Source organism: Manacus candei, unplaced genomic scaffold, assembly GCF_025592945.1.
Source record: "Manacus candei isolate 608988 ecotype Guabito, Panama unplaced genomic scaffold, ASM2559294v1 h1tg000062l, whole genome shotgun sequence".
Lineage (NCBI taxonomy): Eukaryota > Metazoa > Chordata > Aves > Passeriformes > Pipridae > Manacus > Manacus candei.
In genome coordinates, this window is record NW_026138110.1 from 1,994,442 (window position 1) to 2,020,252 (window position 25,811).

General features: G+C 41.7%; 1 protein-coding gene and 1 long non-coding RNA gene across 7 annotated transcripts in view; one reads left to right on the forward strand and one right to left on the reverse strand.

Annotated features, from left to right (window-relative positions):
- Positions 1-11,476, forward strand: part of LOC127478827 (uncharacterized) — a 45,757-nt gene extending 34,281 nt beyond the window's left edge. For both annotated transcript variants that reach the window (XR_007907369.1, XR_007907368.1), the window contains one exon: positions 6,846-11,476. This is a non-coding gene — a long non-coding RNA (uncharacterized LOC127478827). The remainder of the gene's footprint in view (positions 1-6,845) is intronic.
- PDE5A (phosphodiesterase 5A) overlaps positions 1-25,164 on the reverse strand; it is a 50,169-nt gene extending 25,005 nt beyond the window's left edge. For 2 of the 5 annotated variants that reach the window (XM_051805002.1, XM_051805001.1), the window contains exons 1-8: positions 24,972-25,164; positions 12,219-12,801; positions 11,484-11,573; positions 5,891-5,962; positions 4,730-4,819; positions 3,960-4,097; positions 3,412-3,479; positions 1,267-1,375 (exon numbers count right to left, since the gene is read on the reverse strand). In XM_051805002.1, coding sequence (XP_051660962.1) covers positions 1,267-1,375; positions 3,412-3,479; positions 3,960-4,097; positions 4,730-4,819; positions 5,891-5,962; positions 11,484-11,573; positions 12,219-12,801; positions 24,972-25,075 — 1,254 coding nt within the window. In that variant the 5' untranslated portion in view covers positions 25,076-25,164. Of the gene's footprint in view, positions 1-1,266; positions 1,376-3,411; positions 3,480-3,959; positions 4,098-4,729; positions 4,820-5,890; positions 5,963-11,483; positions 11,574-12,218; positions 12,802-23,511; positions 24,160-24,971 lie in introns of those variants that run through there. The other 3 variants (XM_051805005.1, XM_051805006.1, XM_051805004.1) reach the window with 3 other exon arrangements.
- Between the last annotated feature and the right edge of the window lie 647 nt (positions 25,165-25,811).

Sequence of the window (25,811 nt, forward strand, 5' to 3'; positions counted from 1 at the left end):
ACCCAAGCTGCTCTTCTGCCTCGTGCCATTTCCTAGGCAGTTCAGGCCACCAAAGCGCAAAGGTATTTTCATGAGGTGACTACAGATGCTGTTGAATGTCCTCCAAAGAAAGAGGCAAGCCAGGGTTTCTAGGGCACTGGGAACACCTGGGATTTCCCTCACATCAGGGTTCATCAGCTTTCGAAACATTTAGCCTCCAGCCCTGCCTTGGGACTGCTCCTAAGCAGCGGTGCAGATGCAGTCACTGTGTGCCAAAAAACATTATCCAGAATTCTTTCTAACAGCACTGTTATTTTCTTTTTATGACTTCCTTCCATAAGGTGTATTCCAGGCAAAAATGCAAAATAACTCTACTGAACAGCCTGTTTCAGACAAACAGTTGTTTGGATGACTCTCAAGGTATTAATTTTATTTTTAAATGTCTTCCAAATAATCACCTCTTTCTTTATTGATCTATACAGTATATCCACCGGATTCTGTCTGTACTTCCAGTCCTGCAGTTAAGAGCTTTGGGCCCTGTACTGCAAAGTGCTGAGCACTTCTAGAAATCCACTCCAGAACATTCGTGAAACCTTGCACAGAAAAAAAAAAAGGGAAGCAACAGAGCTCCTCACCACAAGCCTGCCCCTTCTTTCCACTTACTGGAACAATCACACTGAACACTATATTTTCTGACCTCTTTGTTGTGTGTCTCAGAACAAATTTTGGTAAAAAGCCATCTGCTGACCATAGCAACTCATGTCCCTCTCATTACCCTCTCCCTGAGCCCCTCTGGGAAACAGGCTTAAATATAGTAAGAAGAGCAGACATCTTTCTAATTTCTAGAAGGACAGGAAAATACAGAATTACAAGTTTGCTTTTTGTTAATGACAACTCTGCAGGTAACCTGACTGGAATCTGAGTCCTGCCAGGTGACCTTCCCTCCTCACTCTCCATTATCCATGTGCTCAGTAGTACACCATACCACGAGATCACACTTGTGAAGCAAAAGCTCCCAAACAAAAGTGAATTTGTTCCATCTCCAAGCCAGCAAAGAACCTGCATCTATAACATTAATCTTTGCCAGAACAAGAAGGGAAAGGAAAGGATAAAAGGGAACGGGGAGCCTCCCAACGCTCTCTGTGTACCCTCCTTTGTGCTTTCATTATTCTAACCGGGGCCATTACATTGACAGAAACAATAAGGGGAAAACAAAAAAAGCCTTGAAAGGTAAACAGAGAAACATTTTCTGTTTCTGATTTCCAAATCTAAGCTTATTTTCCTTACCGTCCAGGGAAATCTTCTGTCTTTGCAGACATCTGGGATGTTGAGTGGCTCCATGGTGTTCTTGACGTACTGAGCATACATGTAATTGATTTGGTTTGTGTCGTAGTCCCTGAAGGACACAACAACACCATTGTTATGTGCGTGGCATGGAAATGAGGCATTGCATTTATGCCCAGCAGGTAGGAGTAATATCTCTCCTGTATGAGAAAAGGATCTGTAGATACAACTAATAGATATATAATGGGGTTGAGTTCAAACCCTGGATCCCAATCCAGCTGTCATCACAAAACTGCGGAGTGGACTGACGTGTGCATTCCACCATTTCTTATTCAACATTAACACTGAACACCAAGCTGAAAAAATAAACAAATCCCTACGGTTTACACAGATGAAGGACAGAGAATGAACAGCTGCGTTTATATAGAAATAAACAGAACCTTGTGAAAACCAACTCCATTCACAAATCTGACACACTTAAAGAGCCAATACTGGATGAAATTCCCATATTAGTTAAAGAGACAGCAGCAGGTATCACTTGGGAATTTTCTGCTTCTAAGTTCATTTCAAATTTGTTCTAAAACTAAAGGCCCAATCAGTCATATGGAGATTCTGTTACTGAAATAGAACTGTTTATTCCAAATTGGGACACAAAGGACATTTACAGAATCAGTCATCTCCACTCTTTTAGTCACAGCTTATTTAATTAAGGTATTTTAATTCTCTTACACCCTCAGACCCTCCTGCCTTCGAGGACGTACGCCCTCAAAATAAACCTATTGCCATCAAGCTCCCGGAGTTTCCCTCTGACATTTGACTTGACTTCAGTTATCCTCCTGCTCTAAGGATGTTCACAGGGCTGGAGGGGTCCTTGATTACATAACAAGACTGAATTTTATTATGTAAAGTAATAATTCCTATCTAATCCATGTCATTATTTCTGCTACTGCCCAAAAATCACGCCTTTCAAGCAGAGCAGAAGTTCTGACTCCAGTGGCTGACTCACAGTACAGTCCTCAGCATGTAGTTGTGCTGTCTCATGAACAAAATTCTGATAGGAAATTCAGCCTCCAAAATTCCTCCCCTATCAGTTATGAGAAATAATTTACTGATGGCCCATGCAAGCAGTAAATCACATTTTGAGTCCATTAAATAGTAACCATAAAAGGGATAATGAAGTGGAAGGGTCCATTCTCATAGTGTAGAAGAGCAAGTAAAGAGGAACTTTCTTTTTCACCTTATGATCTTATCAGACTGTTGTACCTCTCTACATTCTGGTTGTACAGTGTCTAGAACTGTAATACAGCTCAACAGTTTTTGGTTGCTTAACCCCCACACTTTGGACATAATTTTCTAATATATGGAATTAATTTTAATATAATAAATGTTTACTGCAAAAAAAGCATCAAAGGGGTACGGAAATCTCCGTTTTCTCTCTGCACACAATATCCACAGTGAACATTTTATATACAACTGTGTCTCTTTTTGACATTATTTGAAACAGCTGTCTTTGATGGCAGAGAAAAGTAATGGAGACAGTAATTTTCAAACTTCAATACGGAGGTTCAGGCTAAATTTGGAAACTATTTAATCTGGGTATTTTAATTCAGCTATTTCTACCTCTCCCTTCCTCCCAGTTGGTTTCTCAAAGATGACTGAAAGTTAGAACTTTAGGACTTCAGTCTTGATTTAGTCAGACTTGTTCTTTAAGCCAGCTTCCTTATCTATGAGATAAGGGTGATGATTAAAATAACTGATTAAAAATATTAATAGGATTATTATCTTCTACTCTACACCATAGTTGTCTACAGAGATTTCTTACAGATCGGTTTTAGAGCTGCTCACCAAGTTAGAATTTTACTTCTCCCATTTTGTACATGTCCATAGCTTAGCCTTGTGATACCAATGTGTACTTGGACCTGGCAAAGTGAAGAGATCGGGCTCTACTCTCCTGTTCTGCTCAGTGGGGCCTTTTCAAGGCAAGAGAGTTTGTCTGGGCACACTTCAGGGCAAAACCTGCTCTCTAAAAATAGCAGCAATACCTAGGACCCAGTAGAAATAAGGCCTGTTATTATGAAAAGAATATTAATAGCATAGTTTCTTCAGGATTCTCCTGGGATGAACAAAGGTCTGAATTCACTGGTTTACCTCTTCAGATTTTCAGCAGAATCTTCTAATTCCTCAGATTCCATGTGAAACACACTGGAAAATGTATCCTGGAATAGCGAGAGGATATTTTAATACACAGGTCTATAAGGCTGACACAAATTAGAATAGTATGATCCGTGAAAACCTTGTTGCAGTTACCAAGACCTATTCTGTAATAAACACAAGTGTAAAATTCTTTCCCTTCATTTCACATCTGTACAGGATCCTGCCACAAAGACATCTTTTGGTACAACTTCAGGTATCATTGAAGTGTCTCGAGTCTCTACTGATGACTCCAAGGAGAAATGCCAGTATTTACAAGCCATGCCAAATTTATCTGTCAGCACAGAAATTCTTTAACTACACAAAGACCAAAACCTCCTGAGTCAAGACCCAGCCTGAGCAGATGCCAGAAAATTAAAGACTGAGCATGAAAAGATGACAGAACATACTATGGGTCAGAAATCCTACAGAGTCAGGATGGAGGGAAACCCAAACCACTCCCAGGGAATAAGCCCTTCTGCCTTTAGCCAAAAAGCCACACTCACGGGACAGTCTTCATCCACTATGAAGATGGTACACCTCTGCACTTGCATGAAGGATATTATAGTGGCAGCTATCTTCTTCAGGATTACTTCCAAAGACTGCTGCTCCTCAAAGATCAGGCTGGCAAGGTCAAGAAGCACCTGGGGAAAAGGCCTTTTGTGAAATTTTGACTAGTTGTGATTTATGCAATAATTAGCATTACTACTGTCTTTGAGTCCTCTCTCCCCTGAATCAAGGAAGTCAGTGTGTGTGTCTGTGACCACAATTAAATATTGGCTCTCACACAGACTGCAAAGTAAGTGAATAACAGCCAGTTTGACGCTTTTGATGGAGGAAATAAATAGCACAGATGGCTGGCTGATGTTTTGGGTCAGAGAGGCAGAATAGATTTAGGCATTAACAGGTCATCAAATGAAACCTGAGAAGTCCAGACAACACAGTTACTTGTCCTTAGGAAACCTAATGATTTCCTATGGCTCATGTGTGCATTCTGAAACCAGTGATATCTACATTTCTTAAAACTTTGGAGCACAATTACTACCTGTTGTAATTATGAGCAGATCCCAATGAACTCATTTGGTGAGAGCATCATTTGGACACAGCACTTCAAAGCTGCTGCTGGAGGACTCGGCCGCTCAAATGTGCTCCTGTTCCTTTTTTTTGCCTCACAAGAAGCACGAAGGCAACTCGAAAAATTAGCCAAATTTGCACCAGTTTAGCAACCCTGAGGGTCACTTTGGAAACACAGACCCGCCGGGAAATGGTTCCGTACCTGATTCCGCCTGTTCTCCAGCAGAGACGTCTCGTACAACTGCGCGTTGTGAAGGACAATTCCGCAAAACGCCAAATAGGCGGCGAAGTCCTGCAGACAAAGGAACAGCAGCACCTCGTGGAGATGACGTCCCACAGTCAAAGATGAGCTGCTGCAATGTTTTGTTTCCACTTGGAAGTATTAATTGATATTTTTGTGGGTTTTGGCAACCACACATTCAGGGTCTGGGTTTTTTCGGTTGCTCCTAATTTGTTATTTCCTCAAGAATCCCTTCTCCTTTTGTTTAAACTAATGATCTTCGCAGGTTATCTTGGTGCAAGTAGGATTGATAAGACTGATATAAGAAGCAGCTCAAAGGAATCAAGTCATTTGGCAGCAATGCTTATTTTATTTAGAAAACCTGAGCGCAGACAACCAGCCTCTCTCATTTTGGGCTATTCCATCTCTTGGAAAGGGGAAATAAAATTCTGCTAACATAGCAACCCCACAATTTTCCCCCTCTCAGTGTGAGATTAATTCTGATATCCTGCAGATACTCAGGCTGCATTTTGTTTTAAAGGGGGAGTTTTCAAAGAGAAAGGGTGAATTCTGATTCTTTTACTGCTGAGGATTAAGTCACTTCTTCAGCCTGAGCACAGCCTGGCTTTTGCCAAACCAACCTGAATGTGAAGTCCGGAAATGTTTGGAAAGCAACTGCAATGGGAGAATTAGGAATCAGTTCTACTGTCTGCTCTACTGATTATCTTAGACATTGGTCATAATTTATCCAAAGCTTTTTCTTTTCCTGCAATTGCTATATTGAGAAGTGACACAGTATTTGAAAGAGAATCACTACACAAATTTTAATATTCAAAATATGTTTGTTGGCCATGCCAGGAGAGTCGGAACCATTGAATAAAAAATGATATCTCTTACAAGTTATGAAACTGTTTTACAATGCATTTCAGGAGAGTAAGCCTGTGTTTCAGAGATAAATGACAGATAACATCGTGATCCAGAAATCAAACTGTTTCACATCCACATTTCTCATGGCCTCATAAAGAAAGACATTTGCAGTATTAGCAGGAGTTTTTACTTTTTGAGAAAAATTAATTATTAACATATGCATCCCCCATCCCCCTGGGAAAACAGAGGAGACAGAAATGGATAAAGCTTTTATACCTTTTCATCTTGTTCAGTGAAGGTGCCACCAATTCCAGATTTCTTGTTGATTGCTTGAGCCACACCGACAACCTGGAGTGTTCAAAATGGAGCAATTAGGAGTCTGTCATCAGATTGTATTTCTAGGCATATGTATAGAAGATAATAAGTGATCATTACAGGTATTTGGTTGACTATTAAATCGAACTGTTAGTATAATAAATGTTTCCCACCTTAGCCTTCCTGTATGTTTTCCTTCCTTTTGAGACTTTGCAGAGTGTTATTAATCTGACATAAATATAGGCAAAGCTTTTACATTTTTTCAGATTTTTTGGCATGATTACATCAAGTGACAGAAAAACTGCAAAGAACTTCCTTTGTTTGAGTCCAAGCAGTGTAAAACCAATGCAAGGTGTTAATGATGGTATTTTTTCATCTCGCTTTTTTGGGGATAAGCAATATTAGAAGAAAACTGTGTGTGGTGGTTAAATGTTTAAAAAGTTAACTGTTAATCATTACATTTGTAACTGCTAAACTGATAGAAGGCATGTGGGTTTATTTTTGTAATGGAAAAGAAGACAATTTACTATCTCTCAGCCTCGCATTCCCCAAATACTGATGTTACAAGCAAGGTCATTGTTCTGCAGGATGAATCGCTGCCAACTGTGGGCTCAAAAATGTCTGTCTGAAATAAAGCTGAACTGTCAGCTCCCTTCCACACCACCCAGCTTTTCCCACAGTCACCCTCTCATTCACTTCAGGGAGGAATATTTGTTATCCAGTGAACTTCCTTTCTGTAGTAACAATTTACCACTAGTCTTATCTACTTCCATGGCAGACTTTGAATAAAAGCAAATCCTTTAAGCAGTCAATATGCTTTTATTTTAGCCTACACGTGCAGAGATTAATGGTGACACCTTTTCTCATACCACTGTCTTCTCTGGGTATTGATTTAATTTATTTTATTTTATTTCAGTTTTGATCCAGCATGAGCTAAGACAACTTTAATAAGGCCAGAGGCTTTTCAAGGCATCCAGAAGGTGAGTGCTTTCATCTTGTGTAAATACATCCCCTCCACAAAAACAAAGTCTGTGCTGCTTAAAAAAGCTATAAGAAAACAGTAAAAGGACCATATGTATATATATATATATATAAAGGACTATTTAAGCTCCTTTTATCAGCACTGCAGGCTTATGATACATGAACAAAGGCAGGTGTTCCAAGAGCAATGGTCGGTTTTAGAGCTTTGTAAAGGTCTTTCAATAAAAGGTTTTAACTGAGGAGGGAAGGAGTAATGAAAATAAACCTACTAAAAAGTCATAGTTGACTTGAATATGATAAAAAAAACATGCAAGTGCAAAACCTTTTTCTTTGTTGTTGCTGTTTCAGTGGCATTCTAAGCTTTTAGACAACTGTGTAATGTGTGCATTTTTTTTTCATACAAAATGAACAGTTTTAAAAATTAAACTGGTCCAAATTGTGGCCTCATTTATATCAGTACAAATTTCAGCGCTTCTCTACATTCTGTAGGATATGGTGTAGAGACAGTAATGAGAAAAACCTCAGATGGATATTTTTCAGCCATTGGAGTCTTGCCTGCAACCAGGTAATTAGGAGAAGATATAGGGAACTCAAGAGGATCTGTTCCTGTTACTAAAGTAATTTTGTAATTAGGACAAAAGTAAATCATGTAGTAACATTTTAGGCCATGGAGAACATATGCCTGCATTTTAGAGAATACCAAGCACAGTATGAAACCCAAATCTTCATTTTTAAAACTTATTACAAACAAATCAGCAATAACAATAGGCCTGACCAGTGATCTCTAGTTGGGAGTTATGTTTGCACCAGCAGAAAAATTGAATCCAAGGTGACTCTGAGCTCAGCTGCACAGGAAACTTTCTCAGATAACAGGTACATACAAAGCATGAAATGTTTGTGGCAATAAACAAGAGAAATCTGAGATAAAGCTTGGAGAATATTGGGAAAATATAACAGGTGAGTCATGCAGCAATAAAGCAAAGATGTGTATGTTTGAGTCCTTGTCATTCTCCTGCTGCAGCTCCAGAATTAGCCTGTGTATTTCTTGGTCACACAAGGCAAAACTAATAGGAAAGAAAGGGGTTAAAAATATTCTTGCTGGCAGCACAAGCAATCTTCCAGGGCTCCACTTGTCCTCTAACCTTTCTTCTCTATCTACTTTTCCCATTTAAGAAATCCTGATCCACATTACAAGAAGAGATTCCTTCTAATTCTTAGAGAACTTTATTTTTACTATTTTCTTGCCATAGCTGAGCCCTGCCTCTAAGAGTAGCAGCCTTCCTAGAGTGTTTCCCGGTAGGTGATGACTGATGACTGTGCTCTGGATTTTACCTCGATTGTTTCATGCTGCAGGTTTTTGCACATTAGGATTACAGACCTAACTCTGGAAAAGCTCTTCCAGCCCTACAGGCCATTGGTGCCCTTTTTAGTTGGTTCTTACTTCAGCTGACTCAAAAATACAATTAATTTTGCTTCCTAGGAAGATATATTTTTGATTTGCTTCTGCTGTCACCTGAAGAAAAATTACATTAAGCCAAAGAATGGTAACAGAAAGAGGGGAACTCAACTTTTATCTCATTTTCAGTAAGAGAACATACACACTTCAGGAGACAGACTAAGTGGTGTTAACCTTACTTCGCTCTCCTGGTCTTGTAGAGCTTTGATTCAGGCTTATAAAATTATCCTGCAGGGACAGAACTGTATTTACAGACTTCCATTTTTAATAAACTAAAATTTCACATCCTCTTCTATCATTCATGCCAGCAGCAGCCTGCGTGATTTCCAGCACTCCAGTGAATGTAACACGTGTCTCAGCATAAGCTGAAAATCCACCCAAGAAGCAAATTACTGATCTCCATAATCCTGCAGCAAGACTGCTACTGGAACTTGGGGGAGTTTGTTTAAAGTCAGCTTGGCTGGAGCTCCTCTATTCTGCAGCGACTGCGATATCTGAAGTGTTCACTGAGGGAGAAAATAACTTCCCTGGCTGGCAGGAACATGCCTGCTCACGTTTTACACAACAAAACGCAACAGGATGTTTTCTAAGGCTGTTGGAAATAGTAGCAAACAGGGCAAAGTGAACAACAAACTAAACAATTGCCAGAATAAAACATTTCCCTAGCCAGTTACTGGGAAGTTCAGTCTTAGTTGAAGCCTGGGAGAGAGGTCTCAGTTAATTCAGTTAAAAGTTCCATGTGAGAAAATCCTACAGATTTTAGTAGAAAACAAACTGAATTTGAATTTAATGCAAATTACTATGCACGGCTGAATGGAAAAAAATGCAGCAGTAACAGAAAGTTGTGTGATTCCCGTAGATGTTCTGTGGCAGCTGTGGTGTCTCTGTGCATCAGAGACCTTCCATTCTCCAGATACTCCAAGCCTGTCAGAGAGCTGTGCTGAGCCTGTGTCAGCCCTGCATAACTCCACAGGTTGGATTAAGCCAAGGAATGGAATAAGGACTGCTACTCCCTGTTGGTTCTGTTGAAATGGCAGTTTGTTGACAAGTGCCTACAAAACCAGGTGCAGACATCCAAGGTGATAGTTATTTGCCACAGCCTCTGCAATCCTTTCTCTGGGCCCCTGAATCCAAGCCCAAACGAAACCAGAAGACCTGTGCCACTGCATTTCCTGGCTTTCCAGGAGCCCTAGAAGGCAAATCAGCACCATTTGGAGCTTTCTTTCGTTGTTACTAGTTCCTGGGTCCTTTTCATGGGCTCTTTTGTGAATCAAACTGTTTGCTTTTCATCTGTGGAATTTCTTACTAGATGTTATTTTTAAATGAGGCTTTGGTTTCTCACATGCCTCATGGAAATATAGGCAAACGTGAAAAGCATCTACTGGAAAAATCTCCATACTTCAGCAGGCCCAGAGGATTTAATAATCAGCATGAGATTTTCTTCCTCTCAATTACTGACTCTTTTGTTTTTAAAAAACAGTCCTAATACTAAACAAACAAACAGAAAGCCCCAGTTGCTTCTCTTTCTCAGTGCTTATTTTTGGATGACCTCCAGAATCATCTTTTGACTGTGGTTGCTGACATCCTGGGCTAAGGCAGCATTCAGTAGCCTCAATATTAATAGAGGGGCTTTGGGGATTTTTTAAATTTTATCTATTTATTTTTTAACAGGGAGGAGTCAGCATTCTGGCTGTATTGTTCTGGGGATTTTTAAACAGACAAAGCAGCAGAATGGAAATGGAAAATTAAGGACTGATTCATTGCCTCCAACGATCTCTCCAGAAACATGCCAGTCATTTGTTGTGGTGAGAAGGAGAAAAACTTTCTGGTACAGACTGTAAAAATCAGAAAAAATTAAAGTTGCAATCCTTTCCTATAAGAACTCTTAGAGTTTAGCACCTTCAAATTATTGCATATGAGTATAACACTCTCCTCAAACTTCAGGTTGGCTGAACTTTTCCAAATAAACAAATTCCTGCTTCATTTCCCCTTGCTGATGCACTTAGGAGTAGAAAGCTGGCCCAGGACACGGCCCATTGCAGGTTTATTCAGCCCCTAAGTCATGGTGCACTGGACACACAGACTGCAGCTCTTATTTCTTCCTCCACCCACCAGTAGGACCTGGGGAGAAGTGGGCACTTCCACGCTCCCTGGCCAGCAGCAAGACTTTGTAACTCAGTTCTGTTCCCATCTACATGGGGCACAGCATTTTTTGCCACTCAGCTGTTCCCACCACATCTGCTTTGCTCATCTGCTGGCCCAAGGCCAGAGGTGGCTGCAGGGGAAGACTTTTAAGCAAGAGTAGGAAAGGATCAAGTGCTGTCCTTGGAAGAACTGAAAAAAAAAAATAGGCCAAAATTAGTAGTATGTGAAGAAAGGAAAAGCTGGCTGATCATCTGGGTCAGGTGCAGTAAGATTCAATAGACAAGTTAAATCAGGAGCTTAATCAATTTATTTAATGAAAGAAAGGTTCAGTGCAGTAAGAGCCAAGGTGAAAAACTCTGTAAGAGGAGTGAAAGATGGAAGAGCAAGAAGAAGAAGGTATGACGCCTTCAAACCAAGCCTGGCAGCCTTTCTTTTGGGGACTTTGAGCTCTCTGGAAGCAAACCACAAATGCTCTGAAAAATAAATGAATTTCAGGAGAGAAAATCTCCACCTCAAAGCTCGGACACACTCTATAGAGAGCCTTATCCTTTGTGAGTGTTCCTGGAACTGGTGCTGTGGCTGAAGGCTCCTACAGTCAGGATCAAAGGAAACCCAAATGTACTTCACTGACAGTAACTCTTAACTGCAGTCTCAGTGCTCTGGGATAGACCAGTAAGTGTGCAGAGAACTTTAATGCTCACAGATACTTGGTGCAGGAAGCAGGACTGGCACTTCTAGAGTTAAATCCATATATTCTACTGCTGCATCTGGGATTAAACACTGACAGTTCCCTTTGGCTTACATTACTGAACTGGATAAGATAAAATTAAAGTCCAAACAAACAAAAGCAGTCTTTTTTAAAAAGGAGATAGTTTTATAGTGGAAGATAATGACTGGCAGCTAATAGAAGTTTAAAGTGTCAGTGTGGTTGGAAACAGTATTACCTGAAGTGATCCTAAGACTGCAACTTACCTCTTCCCTGTGATTCTTTATTGGCATACAGAGGATGCTCTGAGTCTTATACCCTGTGATCTGGTCAACTTCTGCATTGAATCTTGGATCCTGAAAAAAATACAATTATTAGACTGCTTGCTGAAAGATCACTTCTTTTTCTTACTTGGTTTAAAGGTTAAGAAAAGCAGAATATTTGATTTAACTGTTACCCAGGATAACAAAGGTTCCATTACTAGATAATAATTATATGAAGTTGTTATTCTCAATGTGTTAAAACAAAAACCACGAAGAACAACAACAACAAACCCCCCACCCAAATCCTAGGAGAAGTCTTTTCTTGCACCCAGACCATCATTATCATGAACATGTACACAGACCAACCATCCCTCGTGGAGCTTTTATCATCAAGAAGAGGTTACAGAAACACACTGAAAGACACATGGCCACAGAGGAGCGAAGTTTCATGACTGTGGTCAGTGGTTTTGCTTTTATCAGAGATTGCTTGTTTCGTATTTTTCACCTCAATATTGTTACAAAACTCTGGTTCTTTCAGCCACAGCGCCGTGTGTCTGGGCACACATGTATCTACAGCACAGGTATTATAACCAAAACCACGGGGTGGGCTTTGCACCTTCGCCAGGTTAAGTGAACACAGGTCCTAATACAGGTACTGAAGTGGCAATATTTCAACAGCTGATCATAAGGCACCTTCTTCTGTCGGAGAATTGCTCAGGAGAAGTTTCCTCGACTCACCTCATAGGCGTTCTTGATGTTCAGGGGTTGGCCTATGGCTGCCACGTGCCCCACAATGCCCTTGTTCCACTCCAGGCGGATGCAGTTGTTGGAAGCTTCTTCCAGGGTGGAGCCTTCTGCCACATCAAACAGCCTGCTGACGAGGAACTTCTCATTGGAGCTGTCCTCACAGACCAGGAACAGGGAATAGCGGTCCGCTGCTATCAGCTCGTGGATATGCAGGAAGATCTTATGGCACAGCGCCGTGACATCCAAGTGACTGGAAATGTCTTTTACAAGTTCTAATAGTCTTGAGCACTGATCCCCTGCACTGGTCTCAATCCTTGGAGATGGCAGAGGCATCTGTTCCTTCTTTTCAGAGCCTGAGAGGAAGCTCACTGCTCCTACCGAGTCCGTGACAAAAATAGGCCTTAGGGGTCTGTCAAATTCCGAAGCAGAGATTTTCCTCGCCGGTGTCCCAGGGCTGGTGGTCTCGGCACAGGCAGGCTGGTGACAAGCACAGGATTCGCTCTGGGACTTGGTTCCCTCCTTGCAGACTGGGATGGTGTGAACTCTCTCAGCAAACCATGCATTAACCATTTCTCTGTCAAACAAAAATCCAAATACAGTGAGCGATGTGAACGGAAAACCCTTGGGCACTAGCACATATTGGAAGCCAATGCTGCAAAGAGGAGAACTGGAAACCTTTTCACCCAGAGGACACCGATGCACCTTTAGGCTCCTCTGTGTCAATGCTTTCCAATTTTATGAAGCACTCAGCCCAGATCAAGCAGTAACATTTTATGCCCCATAAAAAAGAAGCTATTTCTGCCTAAAGGAAATACCTGGGTAGGGCAGAGGGAGACCACTTACGCTGCGCCTTTCAGAATACAGATCAGAAGTTTACACCATCATTTTGTGCTTGAAAAGTTCCGGTCCTTCCCATTCCTGAGATCTGGATTTCTGTATAAGGTGTATATACAATTTGTATGAAGACAAAACCTTCTGCTTTAATTCTGTTTTTCAGACCATTTCTGACCTCTAAAAAGATAATTCCGAACTTTAATTCCCTCTGTCAAATCACCTGCCACCCCTCCTATTTTTATGTCGCCGATCTTCTATTTTTAAGTTAACTTCCTCTGCTCTCTGAGTTAATTAAAAATGCTGGTTTGACTCAAAGCATAGAAGTTTTGCTTAAAAACTGTCATAAAGAAACATGAATGTTTCTATTTCAGCCCCTTCAAAATAATGAAAGGACAGACTGTTTTCAAACATCTTTCCTATTTCCTTTCCTTGCAGATGAAACTCATTGTCTAACTCAACCCAAAGTACTGAATAACCCTAAAATTGTATTTTTTAAGAGTTCATCACCAATTAAAAAAATGTCATGCATCTCTAGTATTTAACTGTATTTCTCAAATTAATTAGCACTAGGAAGCCAACCCTAATAATGTCCTCACTAAATACAGCATGTCTTCAATTAGGCACAGGCAAACATATCATCAAGAACAGGAGGATACTTTTTCTTATCACCATAATATTTTCTTGTCCAAAATTGGGTTTGTTTGGTTGGGGGGTTGTTTGTTTGTTTGTTTTGGCTGGTTTTTTTTAAAATGCAGGGCTTTTTATTTCGTTTGCTCAGTGCCGAGGATCCCTCACAGCCCATGCCCTACTCTTAGAAGTAACGATCTTTTTGCTGCATTACATAACATACAGGCCTGTGAGCAGCAAAAAAAAAAAATCCCTGTTAGAAGTCTGATCTTTTGGAAACCTTTCCTGGTGGTCATGTTTTAAATTTGGGATATTTTTTATTTGCTCAGCAGCCCACAGGAATCCTGAGAGTGGAGCTGAATGAAGCCATGGAGATGAGTCAGGTTAGTCACCCGCTGATCGGTTACATGCCCCAGTGTACTTCAAATATGCCCTTTTTTTCTTCTGTTGGGGAGGTTTGAAAGAGTTTTCCAGATTTTGCAATCACGTATCATTTGGAGACCTCAACTGCAGGCAAACTTGGTATAAAACACTGAATTATTAAAACTACCCATGACCTGTATTATAGCAGTGATACCTATTTTTTGTGGAGTTACCTCATCCAAATGCTTCTTGTAGTGAAGCAGCATAAAGAACAATTAATTTATTATTAGAACTTTAACAGTATTACTTTACAGTACTTAAAAAGGATAAATGGGAGTCGTGACCATGCATTACTGAAACACATAATATGATTTGCATAGGACAATGTTACATTTGCAAAAGCTGTTTCAGTGAGAGTCAAAATAACAAGCTGGCATTTGGTAACATTTGGAATTTTCATTTATTGGACTGAATAAGAAAGAATAAAAATTTGGGATGAAAATGACCAAAAATATCCTTAAGGAAAATAAAAAGCTTAAGATGCAAAAGATTTGTAAGTAAATGGAGTACAACCTCTACAATCAGTGCTGGTAACTCCTGTCACCCTGTGTGTTATATGTGGGTTCTTTTTGTTTTACTCTGAATCTCCTCAAAAAAATAAATTACCTGGAAAATTTTAGCTTTTTCTAAACAAAATTATCATCTAGCACTAAGGCTGCAGAAAAGAACCTGAAAATGCCAGGTGGGTGGATTTAAACCTGAGACACAAGAAGGTAGGTGCAGAATAATCAGTAGTTTTAAAGAAGTGCCTTGACCTAGATTCACAATTGTACAATTGTTGGGTGAGAGCAATTTGCAGAGCAATCTGATTCACTGCTTATTTCCTCATGAGTAAAGGAGAATATAAAATGCTGTCATTTCACCTACTTCTGGTTTACACTGAATTTACATACGTGGACAAGTTGATACAAGATGCAAGGGCAGAGAAAGAATCTGGCAAAAGCTACAGCAAAAGTTTGATTTATCAGTTGAAACCTGTCATTTTATTTATTCTGGAGTGTTGTATGATGATGTCCCCTGGCCTGTAGCAGTGGCAATCAGTACTCTGAATTCTAATACCTGTTCTCAAACTGTGGCCATGAAATTATTCAGTTTTTACCATTTTGCCTTTTTACTGTGTAAAATAAGCTTTCATTTCTCTGTCTCGTGGAGGTTACCGAGGGATGTGGAACACAACTGTAAAACCTTTCACATGAAAGGAATTACATTTAGCAGGAACTGACTACTTGTTGGGTATCTGCACTGTTTATGAAGCGCTGCAGCATTGAACAGAACCTATATGTGGAGCTGCATAAATATGAGTAACTTATTCCTGTCCTTTCATGTCTCTTAGATGATGGTTCAGTAACTTGCCAACAAGGTGCGTGATTCTCAGAAAGCTCCTTAAGTTAACAACGACAGCAACAAATCCTTAACTAAACTGTTTAAAGCATGCTTTGCAACTTCAAACCATTTAAGCATTTTTATTTGGGCAACAGGAAAGCCATTCAAATTCGCTGGAAAAAGAACAGTGTTCGCTGACCTTTACTGAATGCCTCTTCCAACAAGGAAACTATTTAGCTCCTTTTACTCACCCAGTTACACACAGGGGTGGAAGAACTGGCATTTCTCATTAGCTGACGTATTCTAACTCTATTTAAAATCTATCAGGCAAAGTCCTGACATGCATTTGCTTGTTGACACTCAATCCTATTTAACAATGCCTGACAAGAGGAGTATTATGACTAACAGGAGTACTCTCACAGCACAGAACCAGCTCAACAGATATCTGATACCAGACACTGAACCACAAGTGAGGTAACTGGAAATTAGTAACAAGTGCTATGTAGGATTAAGATGTCGTTTTTAAAGGGCTACAGGAAGAAATAAACACTTGTGACTACTCTATTCATATGAATAGTTTGCATTAGGCATTGGCATTGTCAAGAGGCGACTGTAAGTACAAGAGCCTTGCTGTAGTTTAGAAGGTGCAGGAGCAGATTCTGATCCATGCAGACAGTTAAAATCAATGCAATGTCTCTATCCCAGCACAGCAATCACTGCCTGTTGAGGAGTTACAGCATCCATTCCTCATGACCTGGATGCATCCTTTACTGCAGTATGAGCCTTCACTCAGGAGAGCTGTGATTTATCCCAGAGTTCATAAATAGCAATTTTTTAGTCACTTCTATCAGCCAAACCCAGTCTTTCCTCTGTAAAGCACAGGACAGTAGTGACTGCTGAATTTGGCTGGTGACTCCATCAGCAGGTGACAAAACTGGAGAGGAATTTTGGAGAGATGGGGATGGGAAGGGGATGAAAATACAGTGGGAGGCAAAACATTTGAAGGAAAAAAGAAAAAAAGATTGTGTGATCCTCCCCTCTCTCATTGCTTATATACAAATACACATTATCTGCAGTACATGGGGACTTGGGAACTTCAGAGGAATTCTTTGGCCCTGATTTGTTAAATGCTGTATAGAAAGTCCTAGAAAGTAGGAAGTTTTCAATATGAATAGGCAACAAAAATAGATCACTTGGTAAGAAAACACAGGCACAAGGATGTGACATGGCTTGAGTCAGGTCATGCAGGAGGGCACAAGGAGAGCTGAAGACACCCTCAGGTCTAAGACCTGAGGAGAACCTTGCTGTATTTCCTGGGCCTGTGTGTTAAACCATGCTGACACAACACCAATCACTATTCTATTCATACACTGGGAATATTAAATAATTTACTGTACCCATCTTCATTGTGATTATCTTCAAAATACACAGCAGACTTCTCATAAAAAAACCCAACCCAGTGAAGATGTTTAAATATTAACAGCCAGATTATGATTGTCTTGCTCACATATATAACCACACTGCATATGTAAGACAGTACCAACATGACCATTCAGCAACTGTTTGGTATCTTTGGACAAAATGGGCAAAAACCAGAATGCAAAACTAATACCAAGATGCAACAATGACAGTAAACTGCATCTTGCTTGTCTTGCACAAAGAATGCTTAATAATCACAGTACCATAACAGAACCGAGTGATAAGTAGCTTTCAGTGAAACAACTAATAATTCCCCATTTTCTCTGTTGCTCATAAATCTTTCATATATACCATGTTTAATGTTTCAGTAGTTGTGTGGCCTGTTTTGCTAATTTTTCACTCAAACCAGCAGTTGCTGATAACACACTTCAGGAGAAGGATTCCAAACTTGCCTACTAGAAAATGCCAGCTTTCAGGTATCTGAATTCCTGGGGCCTAATCGTGCCAGTGTTGAAACCATCTATATTTCAAGCTAAGCTTCATAACTATTTTCTCAATTGCCTTCCTTAATATAACCACTAGATGTCTTCAAATTTCTCTCCCGCATCCTGGCATAATTTAAACATGGAGATCATTTAAAGCATTAGCAATAACTCAAAGCCTATTCAGTTTTAACAAATGAATTTGGAATTCAAAGCTACTAGGACATCACACTTGCCTTCCCACTTGCTATTTCACCCTCATGCTCTAAGTGGGTTTTTGCCTTTTCTGGCCGTAGAAAAGAGGCCTCGTTAGATGGAAAGAGCAAACTGACTGTAAAAGAAGTGTTTGCAAACTGGCTGAAAGAGTAGCTTGACAAAAACAACAGTTGTTTTTCCTTAAACCCTTTCCTATTATAGTTAGTGGAGATGCCATTTCTCACAGTGGTAGGCAAGCAGTTTTTCAGGATGAAGTATGACTTAAAGCGAGTGCCAATTTTTTAGCACATCTCAGTCCAATATATTAGCACACATTTAAGATTAAACATTTCCAGTGGCACAAATGACTTCTGTCAGAATACAGATCTAAATTAAGGACTCTAATTCTTGGTTCAAACCATGCTCATAAAAGACTGAATTAACTTTTCAGAACTATGAAATTTCGATCTTGTCTGAATGCACATTTTTTAAAATAGGAGCCAGAGGTTGCTTTATTATCTGTAACAAACGTATTCAAAGTGGAGAACTAACTCTAACTGGCTATTTTCAAGTTTTCTTTAACAACCAAACTGCAAGCTTAACTTTTTATAAGAAAGCTTTCTTCCACAGAAGGGACCTTCTAGTCACACTATAAAGGAAGACAGAATAAATCCTCTGGGACTGAAGGTCAGATTCTAAGACCTGACCTTTATTTCTTGTTCCAAACTCAAAATTTTAAAAATAATTATGTACATAATGATTTTATTGTGGAAAGCCACAGGACAATACCAGTAATTTTGGTGAAAGATGGATTAAGACTGAAGTTCACACCTACCTGGAGACCTCAGGCCCACTAAATTCCTAAAACAGGGGTTTAGTAGGACTTAAGTGGTGCAGAGGCTTAAGGATGGCTCTCTGTGCTAGGATGAGTTCACCATAATGCACAAATAAATGGGAAAAATATACATCTTTTACTAAGCAAATATATTTAGTGGCTGTATTTTCAGTGCCAGACCTGATGTGAAACTACAACCACTGAGTTCTCCACAAGGGCCGTTTGAGTAGGGCTTCTTTTCTGGCACTTCATAAATAGCTCATTTTGTATTTAATTCCCTTTTTTTTTTTTTATATTGTTTTCTTCGAGTCAATCATACAAATGAGAAAGCATTCCATATAAATTTAAGTATGTTTCTTTGCCAGTGGGGAAGAGAATTACTTTTATACTGCGGTTTTGTTAACTGTATTTTTTTCGTGGCAGAAGCAAAATGCTTCCGCTTTAACAGTGAAAATGAAAACAGGTGGTAAAATATTAGTTCAAGTCAGGAATGTATTGCCTGGAATTCCTTTGTTTGTAATCCTTGATCTCAGCCATGTATTCCCACACAATTCAGCTTTAATTCAGCATAAACATAGGCTGTGATGAACTTTATTGGGTCTGAGGACATCACAGGTGATTTATCATGAATATAATATGATAGTAAAGTTACCCCGAAACAAAAGAAGGCAGAAAGGGGTGTTAACTGTTAAAGTAGTTCCCCCCATCTTATTTTCTACCTAAGGTTTACCAGCAGTGTTTTAATTAGTGTATTGTGCACACCCGTTTGTTTCTTTGTCACCTGGGGCAAACTGTACGTAGTAAAAGCACGTTCTCCTTGGAGCTACTCAGAATCTTCTGCTGCCTAGTTCATCTTCACACCAAAACATTCTGTGTAGGAGTTCAGTTTAGAGCTTTTAGGGAATTTAAGATGTAAATTGCTAGTAAGTGGTTTCTTATAATTTCTCAAATGACAGTTTCTTCAGTCTACAGTAATAGCTGTTTTAGAGGTGGTTTCCAAGATACTCCAGCACACACCTACCTTTATTTCCAACAACAAATGCCAGAAATACTCAATCACATTTACAACTTCATGAATGTGGGTAACATTCCTTACCTTCCTGAGTGCTTTTGGAGTCAGGAGTTTAAAATAGTTTGAGATGATCTTAATGCTTTGCTGTTATCAAGAAAGGCATAAGGATATGGATACATTATTTATAAGTGGGATAACTACAAAGGTCATTAGACCAAGAAGAAAACCTTACAAAATTTCACAGAAATCAATTTTTTTTTCCTGTCCTTACTTCTCAGAAAAGCTCAGTAAACATCCAATAAAACCAAATAAGTGGAAGAAAATATTCTGATCCCTGCCTTAACACCACTGCTTCCTGTGGTTTTTCCAAGCCATGGTCCAAAGAATCAGTGGGTCTGCAGTCCTCTTGTTAATACTTCACACAGGGTAACTTAGAAAAAAGCAAGTCCCCCTTCAGCACATCCAAACAATGTGCACAGGATTCTGTGCCTCCCCTGGAAAGCTGTGAGGGGTCCTTCAATCATACAAGTTCAAAGCCCACTGTCTATTTACTGTGGTACACAGGGATGAATATGGCTCACACCTGTATATTTTTAGCATTATTATATTTTTATATGTCAGTGATACCTTTATAAGAAAAACATGGGCCAAAGCACATTTCGGTGCAGAAGACCTTCAACAGCTCTGTCTTTGAAAACCTGAATATTCCTTCAGAAAAAATTAAGCACACATGTGTTACCAAACAAAAACAGTGACATAACGCATATGACACCTAATATTTACGAGAGTTGACTTCAAATAACCAGCTCAAAATGAAAAGCCCTGGAGACGCAGAGACTAGAAGGCAAATGTCCCGAGTAATGCAGTGCTGCAGGCAGGACATCACAAATTGATTGTCCACCAGCCATGAAGACGGAAAAAAAACCCAAACAACTGTGCTTGGGTTTTTTCAAAGGAATAATTGTAATCGATATATTCAAGTCATGCAGTTTCTGGATTCCAGCGCAGTGTCCCAGTAACTGAGACTCCTGGAATCCTCAGTGAAGCACTATGAAGTACCATGCTGTTAGGGACATTTATTTTTCCAAATACAACCCCACCTTAATTCATTTGTAAATATTTCCCAACCCTGCTAATAAGCCATTTATTTATTTATAACAAAATAATCTTATTTCCAGTGAAAGGCATATAAAATTTGGGTCAATAATTTGTCTCCATCGTGCCGGACATTTAGGAGACCAGACAAAAACTGCCTGTAACAAAGCAGTTACCTCTAACCAAGAGGAGACCTTTTACTCTGGCTGTTTTGGCAGTCTGCTGCTTCTGACTGCAAAGAGCACCAAGGCAGAATCACTCCCATATTTTTAAAAGTAGGGACAAACAGGAAGTCAGAAATACAGAAGTATTCCATAGGGGGTTATAATAAGTATCATGTTTGAGCATGGCAATGTGTGGATTGCTTTTTTAAAAGAACATAAAAAGGTAAAACTTCAGGAAGACAAAAAGCCATAAATGTGATAAAAACCCCTGCAGATTATGCCTTCATAGAGTCTAGTTAGAACAATTACGGCTGTAGCAACAGGATGGGGAAACACAAGACACAATCTAAAAGAAGAATCATTTTACTTCAAAAGGTTTCTTCTTCTGGGAAGCCAGAATGTGACAGGCGATTCCAAAACTTTTGGAAGGGGAAAAATAACAAGAGGAGTTGGAAAAAAAAAAAAAATCTTAAATTTAGTAGGAGCTGGGCATTTAGAAACTCTTGATCTTTAAATGTGCAGTATAAAAAACTCTCCAGCCAGAAGGTTTGTTACCAGCACTGTGTATCACGGAGTGAACCAAATCCATCTCATCCCCAAGTGTGCTGGTGACACACTTCCCCTTTGTTGTTCTGCACTTTGATCCCACTGGAACAGCACTTCATGGATAATACCTATTTATACTGCCTCTGCACACCACTTGTCTGCCTGGTACAGGGTAAAGTAGTAAAAAACTGATTCCGTAGCTTCCTACTGGCGGGATGGCAGTTTATTCCCGGCCTCGAAGGAGGGATAATTCACAGCTATTCCCCGGGATGACACGCTGTGGGACTGCAGCCTCCCACGAGCACGGCTCTGTCGGAGGATATCCATGAAGCCGGCCCAGGCTCAAGGGAGGCAGTGAGGTGGCCTGCCTGCAGGCACTGCCCACCTCGGGGCATTGCACAGCAAAATACGAGGGGTAAGACATTCGAGTGTCCTCATCCTCTACAACCCGGTGTAGGGCAGGGACGAAAGCAGGTGCACGTTTGTTAAGCAGACGACCGGCAGCCCTTCCCTCCAAGAGCCCAGAACACAGACTGGGGAGCCCAGCGACTCCAGCAGTTGCTATGAACTAATTGTTAATAGAAAGAAATATCATCTTTTGAAGTGCTGCCTTGCCAGAAAAGGTAATTTTTATTTGAATCACGACAACAGACGCTAATATCAAACTGCCCTGTGCAAACGGGAGACAACTATTCAATGATTATATGAGATGATGTGACTCCCATACTTCAAAAAAACCCAACAAAACAAATATGCAGGCGTAAGACCACCCAAATAATTAGTTTTATAAGTATTAAGGCACCTAATTTATTTTTTTTGGTGGGAATTACCAAAAGAACTACTGTATAAAATGCTATGGGAATTAATTAATTGCAGAGGAAAATATTTAAATTATTTAATATCTATAATGAAATTCCTGTATTAGGCTCTGATTCAAAGCTCATTACTATCAGTGGCAAGGGCTCGTATGGCGCTGTCATAAATGGCTGAGCTGGTGATCTTTTCCTATTATTATGTAGAAATATTTGAGAAACAGATAGAGAAACTATCTCTATCCGTTAGCAATTGTGCCCGTGAAGTCAAATATATGAAGTCAAATATGCCTCTGTGCTCCTCAAGATACCAAATTAACTAACTTCTTGGTCTGTTGCTTTTAGGACCTGTGAGAACTGTGGCATATTATGAAGCAAAACAAAAAATGAGAGGCAGTAAATTATGATTAGGAAAGAGTTGAAACTAGTTCAAGGAACGCTGCTTTACTTGAGAGAGTAAATATAATGCTAAGTAGCAAAACATTAACAGCATAGTCTTTGTTCAGTGTGTGCTGCTCTACAAGGATTCAGCTAAAACAAAGCCTGGCATTAAATTTTAGGGTTTTCTCTTTTCAAGCTCTAAGTAACGCTACCACGTAGAACATTAAGCCTCTTTACAAAGTACATCAGTTCTTTCAAACCGCTCAGCTCTTCATGTCATCCTCTTTGAACCAATATACACTTAAGTAATTTGTCATTTGTCTTTTGGAGGTACAAACTTATATATAAAAAAGGTATTCCTTATTATATAGTAATAGTTTTCTATTCATACAGCAAGGACAAAAAAAAAAAACCAACCCAAAACATTCCATGCACGACAGCAGAGAAGAGAGTTTTGAGACAAATGCAATGTTTCCATCATTTCAAAAACATCACAGAATTGTTGCCAAGCAAGAACTCAAAAGTCAACAGTTTTTCTGCAGAGCCCTCTCTAAATCAGAGGCATGGCCATCACGGAGACACGACTGAATTGTATTTTCTGAACTACTGCCTATTTCAGAGCCGCACAAACACAAATCTGTGCCTCAGCATTAAAAAAAAAAAAGAGAAAAAAAAAAAAGGATTAACCAAACCTGTCCATGGGGAAAACAAATCTGGCACAGCGGTTACTATTAATTAGCATTCCTATTTGTTCAATACTACATCCAGTTTCCAAAGGAAGTGTGACAGGCTGAACTAATAAAATGCTACTTCTCAAAGCTGCTAACACCCTATTTCCTGGGCAAACAAGCTGCCCTTCAGTGACACACCATGCACTAGTGTTCTGGAGAGTATCAAGGTTAACTACTTCCACCTATGCATCCTGCACCTATGCACAGCCTGTTTTAAAACAAAATCAACATTTAAAAGACATCCTTAAAGGCATTTTTATTACTTTTTTTTTTTTTTTGTCAAATGAACCTAAGGAAGCAGCAGCAGAAGGGGACCGCCTGACAGATGGTCACAAGTAAGCAGGTGACCCCCGAAGCTTTCTAGCTCTCTGCGAGTCAATTATTAATGGGGATTTCTCCTCTTACCGCCCCATCCCATGCAGAGAGGAGCAGCAGCAAAACCTCATTCAGAATGCATCCATCCCTGCTAAGTGACTCGGGGCAGCAGTAAATCAGCAGCGGTGAGCAGATGGTGCGAGCGGCTCGGGAGCGGGAGGGCAGCGGAGAGGAGCAAAGCGAGCCCGCGGAGACGGCGTGTCCGAGGAGCCAAGCACAGCGCTCACTAACCCGAGCTCTCGCTGAGACAGACCGTGGGAGCCGCAGATCGCCCGTGCTCTGCATCCCCACTGCTTTGTTTATCGGAAAATATTCAAAATGGAAACCTGACTCCACTTCTAAAAATAGCCGAATTTAGTCCAATTCAACTCGAAGTCCCGCTGCCGAAGTGTGCGACAACGGTGAGCAAATACCTCGTCTTATCTCCAAAAGGCAGCATGTCAAGCCAAAGAGGGGAGAAAAGCCCCGACGAGCTCTTCAGGTCCTCGACATCGGGCTCTTCGCGAGGACCGACAGCCAGAAGGGGCGAGAGCCGAGCGGCCGCCCCCGAGCAGCGGCGGAGCCCGGCGGCCCCGCGCCGCCCTCTGCCGGCAGCCACCCCTCCCTGCCCGGGGCTGTGCCCCTGCTCCCCCCGGGCAGCAATCCCTCCCTGTCCGGGGTTGTGCCCGGGGCTGTGCCCCCGCTCCCCCCGGGCACCGATCCCTCCCTGCCCGGGGCTGTGCCCCCGCTCCCCCCGGGCAGCGACCCCTCCCTGCCTGCTGCCCTGCCCGGGGCTGCGCCCCCGCTCCCCTCCCGCAGTCCCGGGGTCAGCACGGCGTCCGTGAGGTGCTCGCCCCCCCTGCTCGGGCGGAGCTCCGCTCTCGAATGCACCGCGCACGGCTCGTCAGCTCCCTCGGCACTTAACCCGTGGCCCTCGCCCCGCCGGGGGCCGCCCAGATGTCAGAAGAGGTGACGAGCCCACAGGGTGACGGAGCTCTCGAAGAGCAGCGCTTTGTTTTGCGTTGACTAAGTACTGACATAACCCACCCTCCACAAGACAGATGCTGTCTGAGGCTACCACCTACTTCGCAGGGCTGGGAAATACGTACTTGCTTGCTACTCACGAGAAGTTGGCTATGGCTGTTTTAAAGCGAGAAAAAAACCCACAAAAATAAATAACTAGGAGTCCAGGGCACGGAGCTCCAGGCTGGGATCGCTTCGCTGACCGGCTCCCGGTGCCGGGCGGGCGCTTCCCAGCGGAGCGGCCGCGGGCCGGGGGCTGCAGGCGAGAGCCTGCGGGGGAGCGCCGCGTGTGCCCGTCGGTGGCAGCCGAACGGGGCTGCTGCGCCCTGCTTTCAGTTTTTGCTCTTTCGAGGGTGGGGGCGGCGGGAGGGGACCGGGGGGAGTCGCTTCTTTTTATTTTCTTTGGAGACAGCAAAGGGAAACGGGAAAGAGCGAGCTTTCGCTGGGAAGAAAGGAGCTGCCTCTATCCGCCTCCGCTCCGGTCTTACCTTGTAGCTTTCCTAACAAAGTAAGAGCGGGTAAAGTCGCCGTGATCGTCCAGCCACGCTTCCACCGCTTCCTGCTCGGGCGGGGGGGCAGAGCAGCGCTCCATGCTCCCGCCGCCGCTCTGCCGCCTCCTGCCGCGGCTGCCGGCGCTGCCTTCCCCCCGGCCCGGCCCAGCCCAGCCCGGCCCGGCCCTCCTGCGCTGCCGGTGCCCGGGGCTCCCACCCGTGCCTGCGCCGCGCTCCCAGGTGTGCGGCCGGCAGGAAGCCCGGTGCGCGGCACCTCAGCGCATCTCCGGCCCGGCCGCCGGTCCCGCCGCGGGCACAGCCGGCTCCACCTCCGCCGCGGCCCCGCCTGCCTCCAAAAAGTGGGAAATCGGGTGTCACTTCGGAGTGGTTCGCTGCGGGGTGTCAATATGTGATCTTTGACAGACCTCAGCCTGGGTACGAGTGCTAAAGCCCTGGCTTTTCAATCCTTCATGCCTACAGTGCGGCTCTTAGATGCCTTTCTGACATTTAATAAGCGCAGCCTAGCTCTGAAGATGCTCAACTCACAGCTCCTACTTTCTCTAAAATTAGACAGCTAGGACTGAATTTTTGGTTAACGTTGAGCATCACTTTCATGTATTCTAGTTCCATTCTAAGGTGTGCACATGCGCCCATTTATAATAATTTATACTCTGCATTCACAAAAGGCATTTCACAAAGTAGGATGCATATCCAAGGCTTCCTGTGTCATCACATGCAGTGTCTTTGAAGGTAAGATAACATGTATCATATGAAGTGTTCTCTGGAGCTCTTAACCCCTTTTCAGGCATATATAGACTCGATTTATAGAGAGGTGGG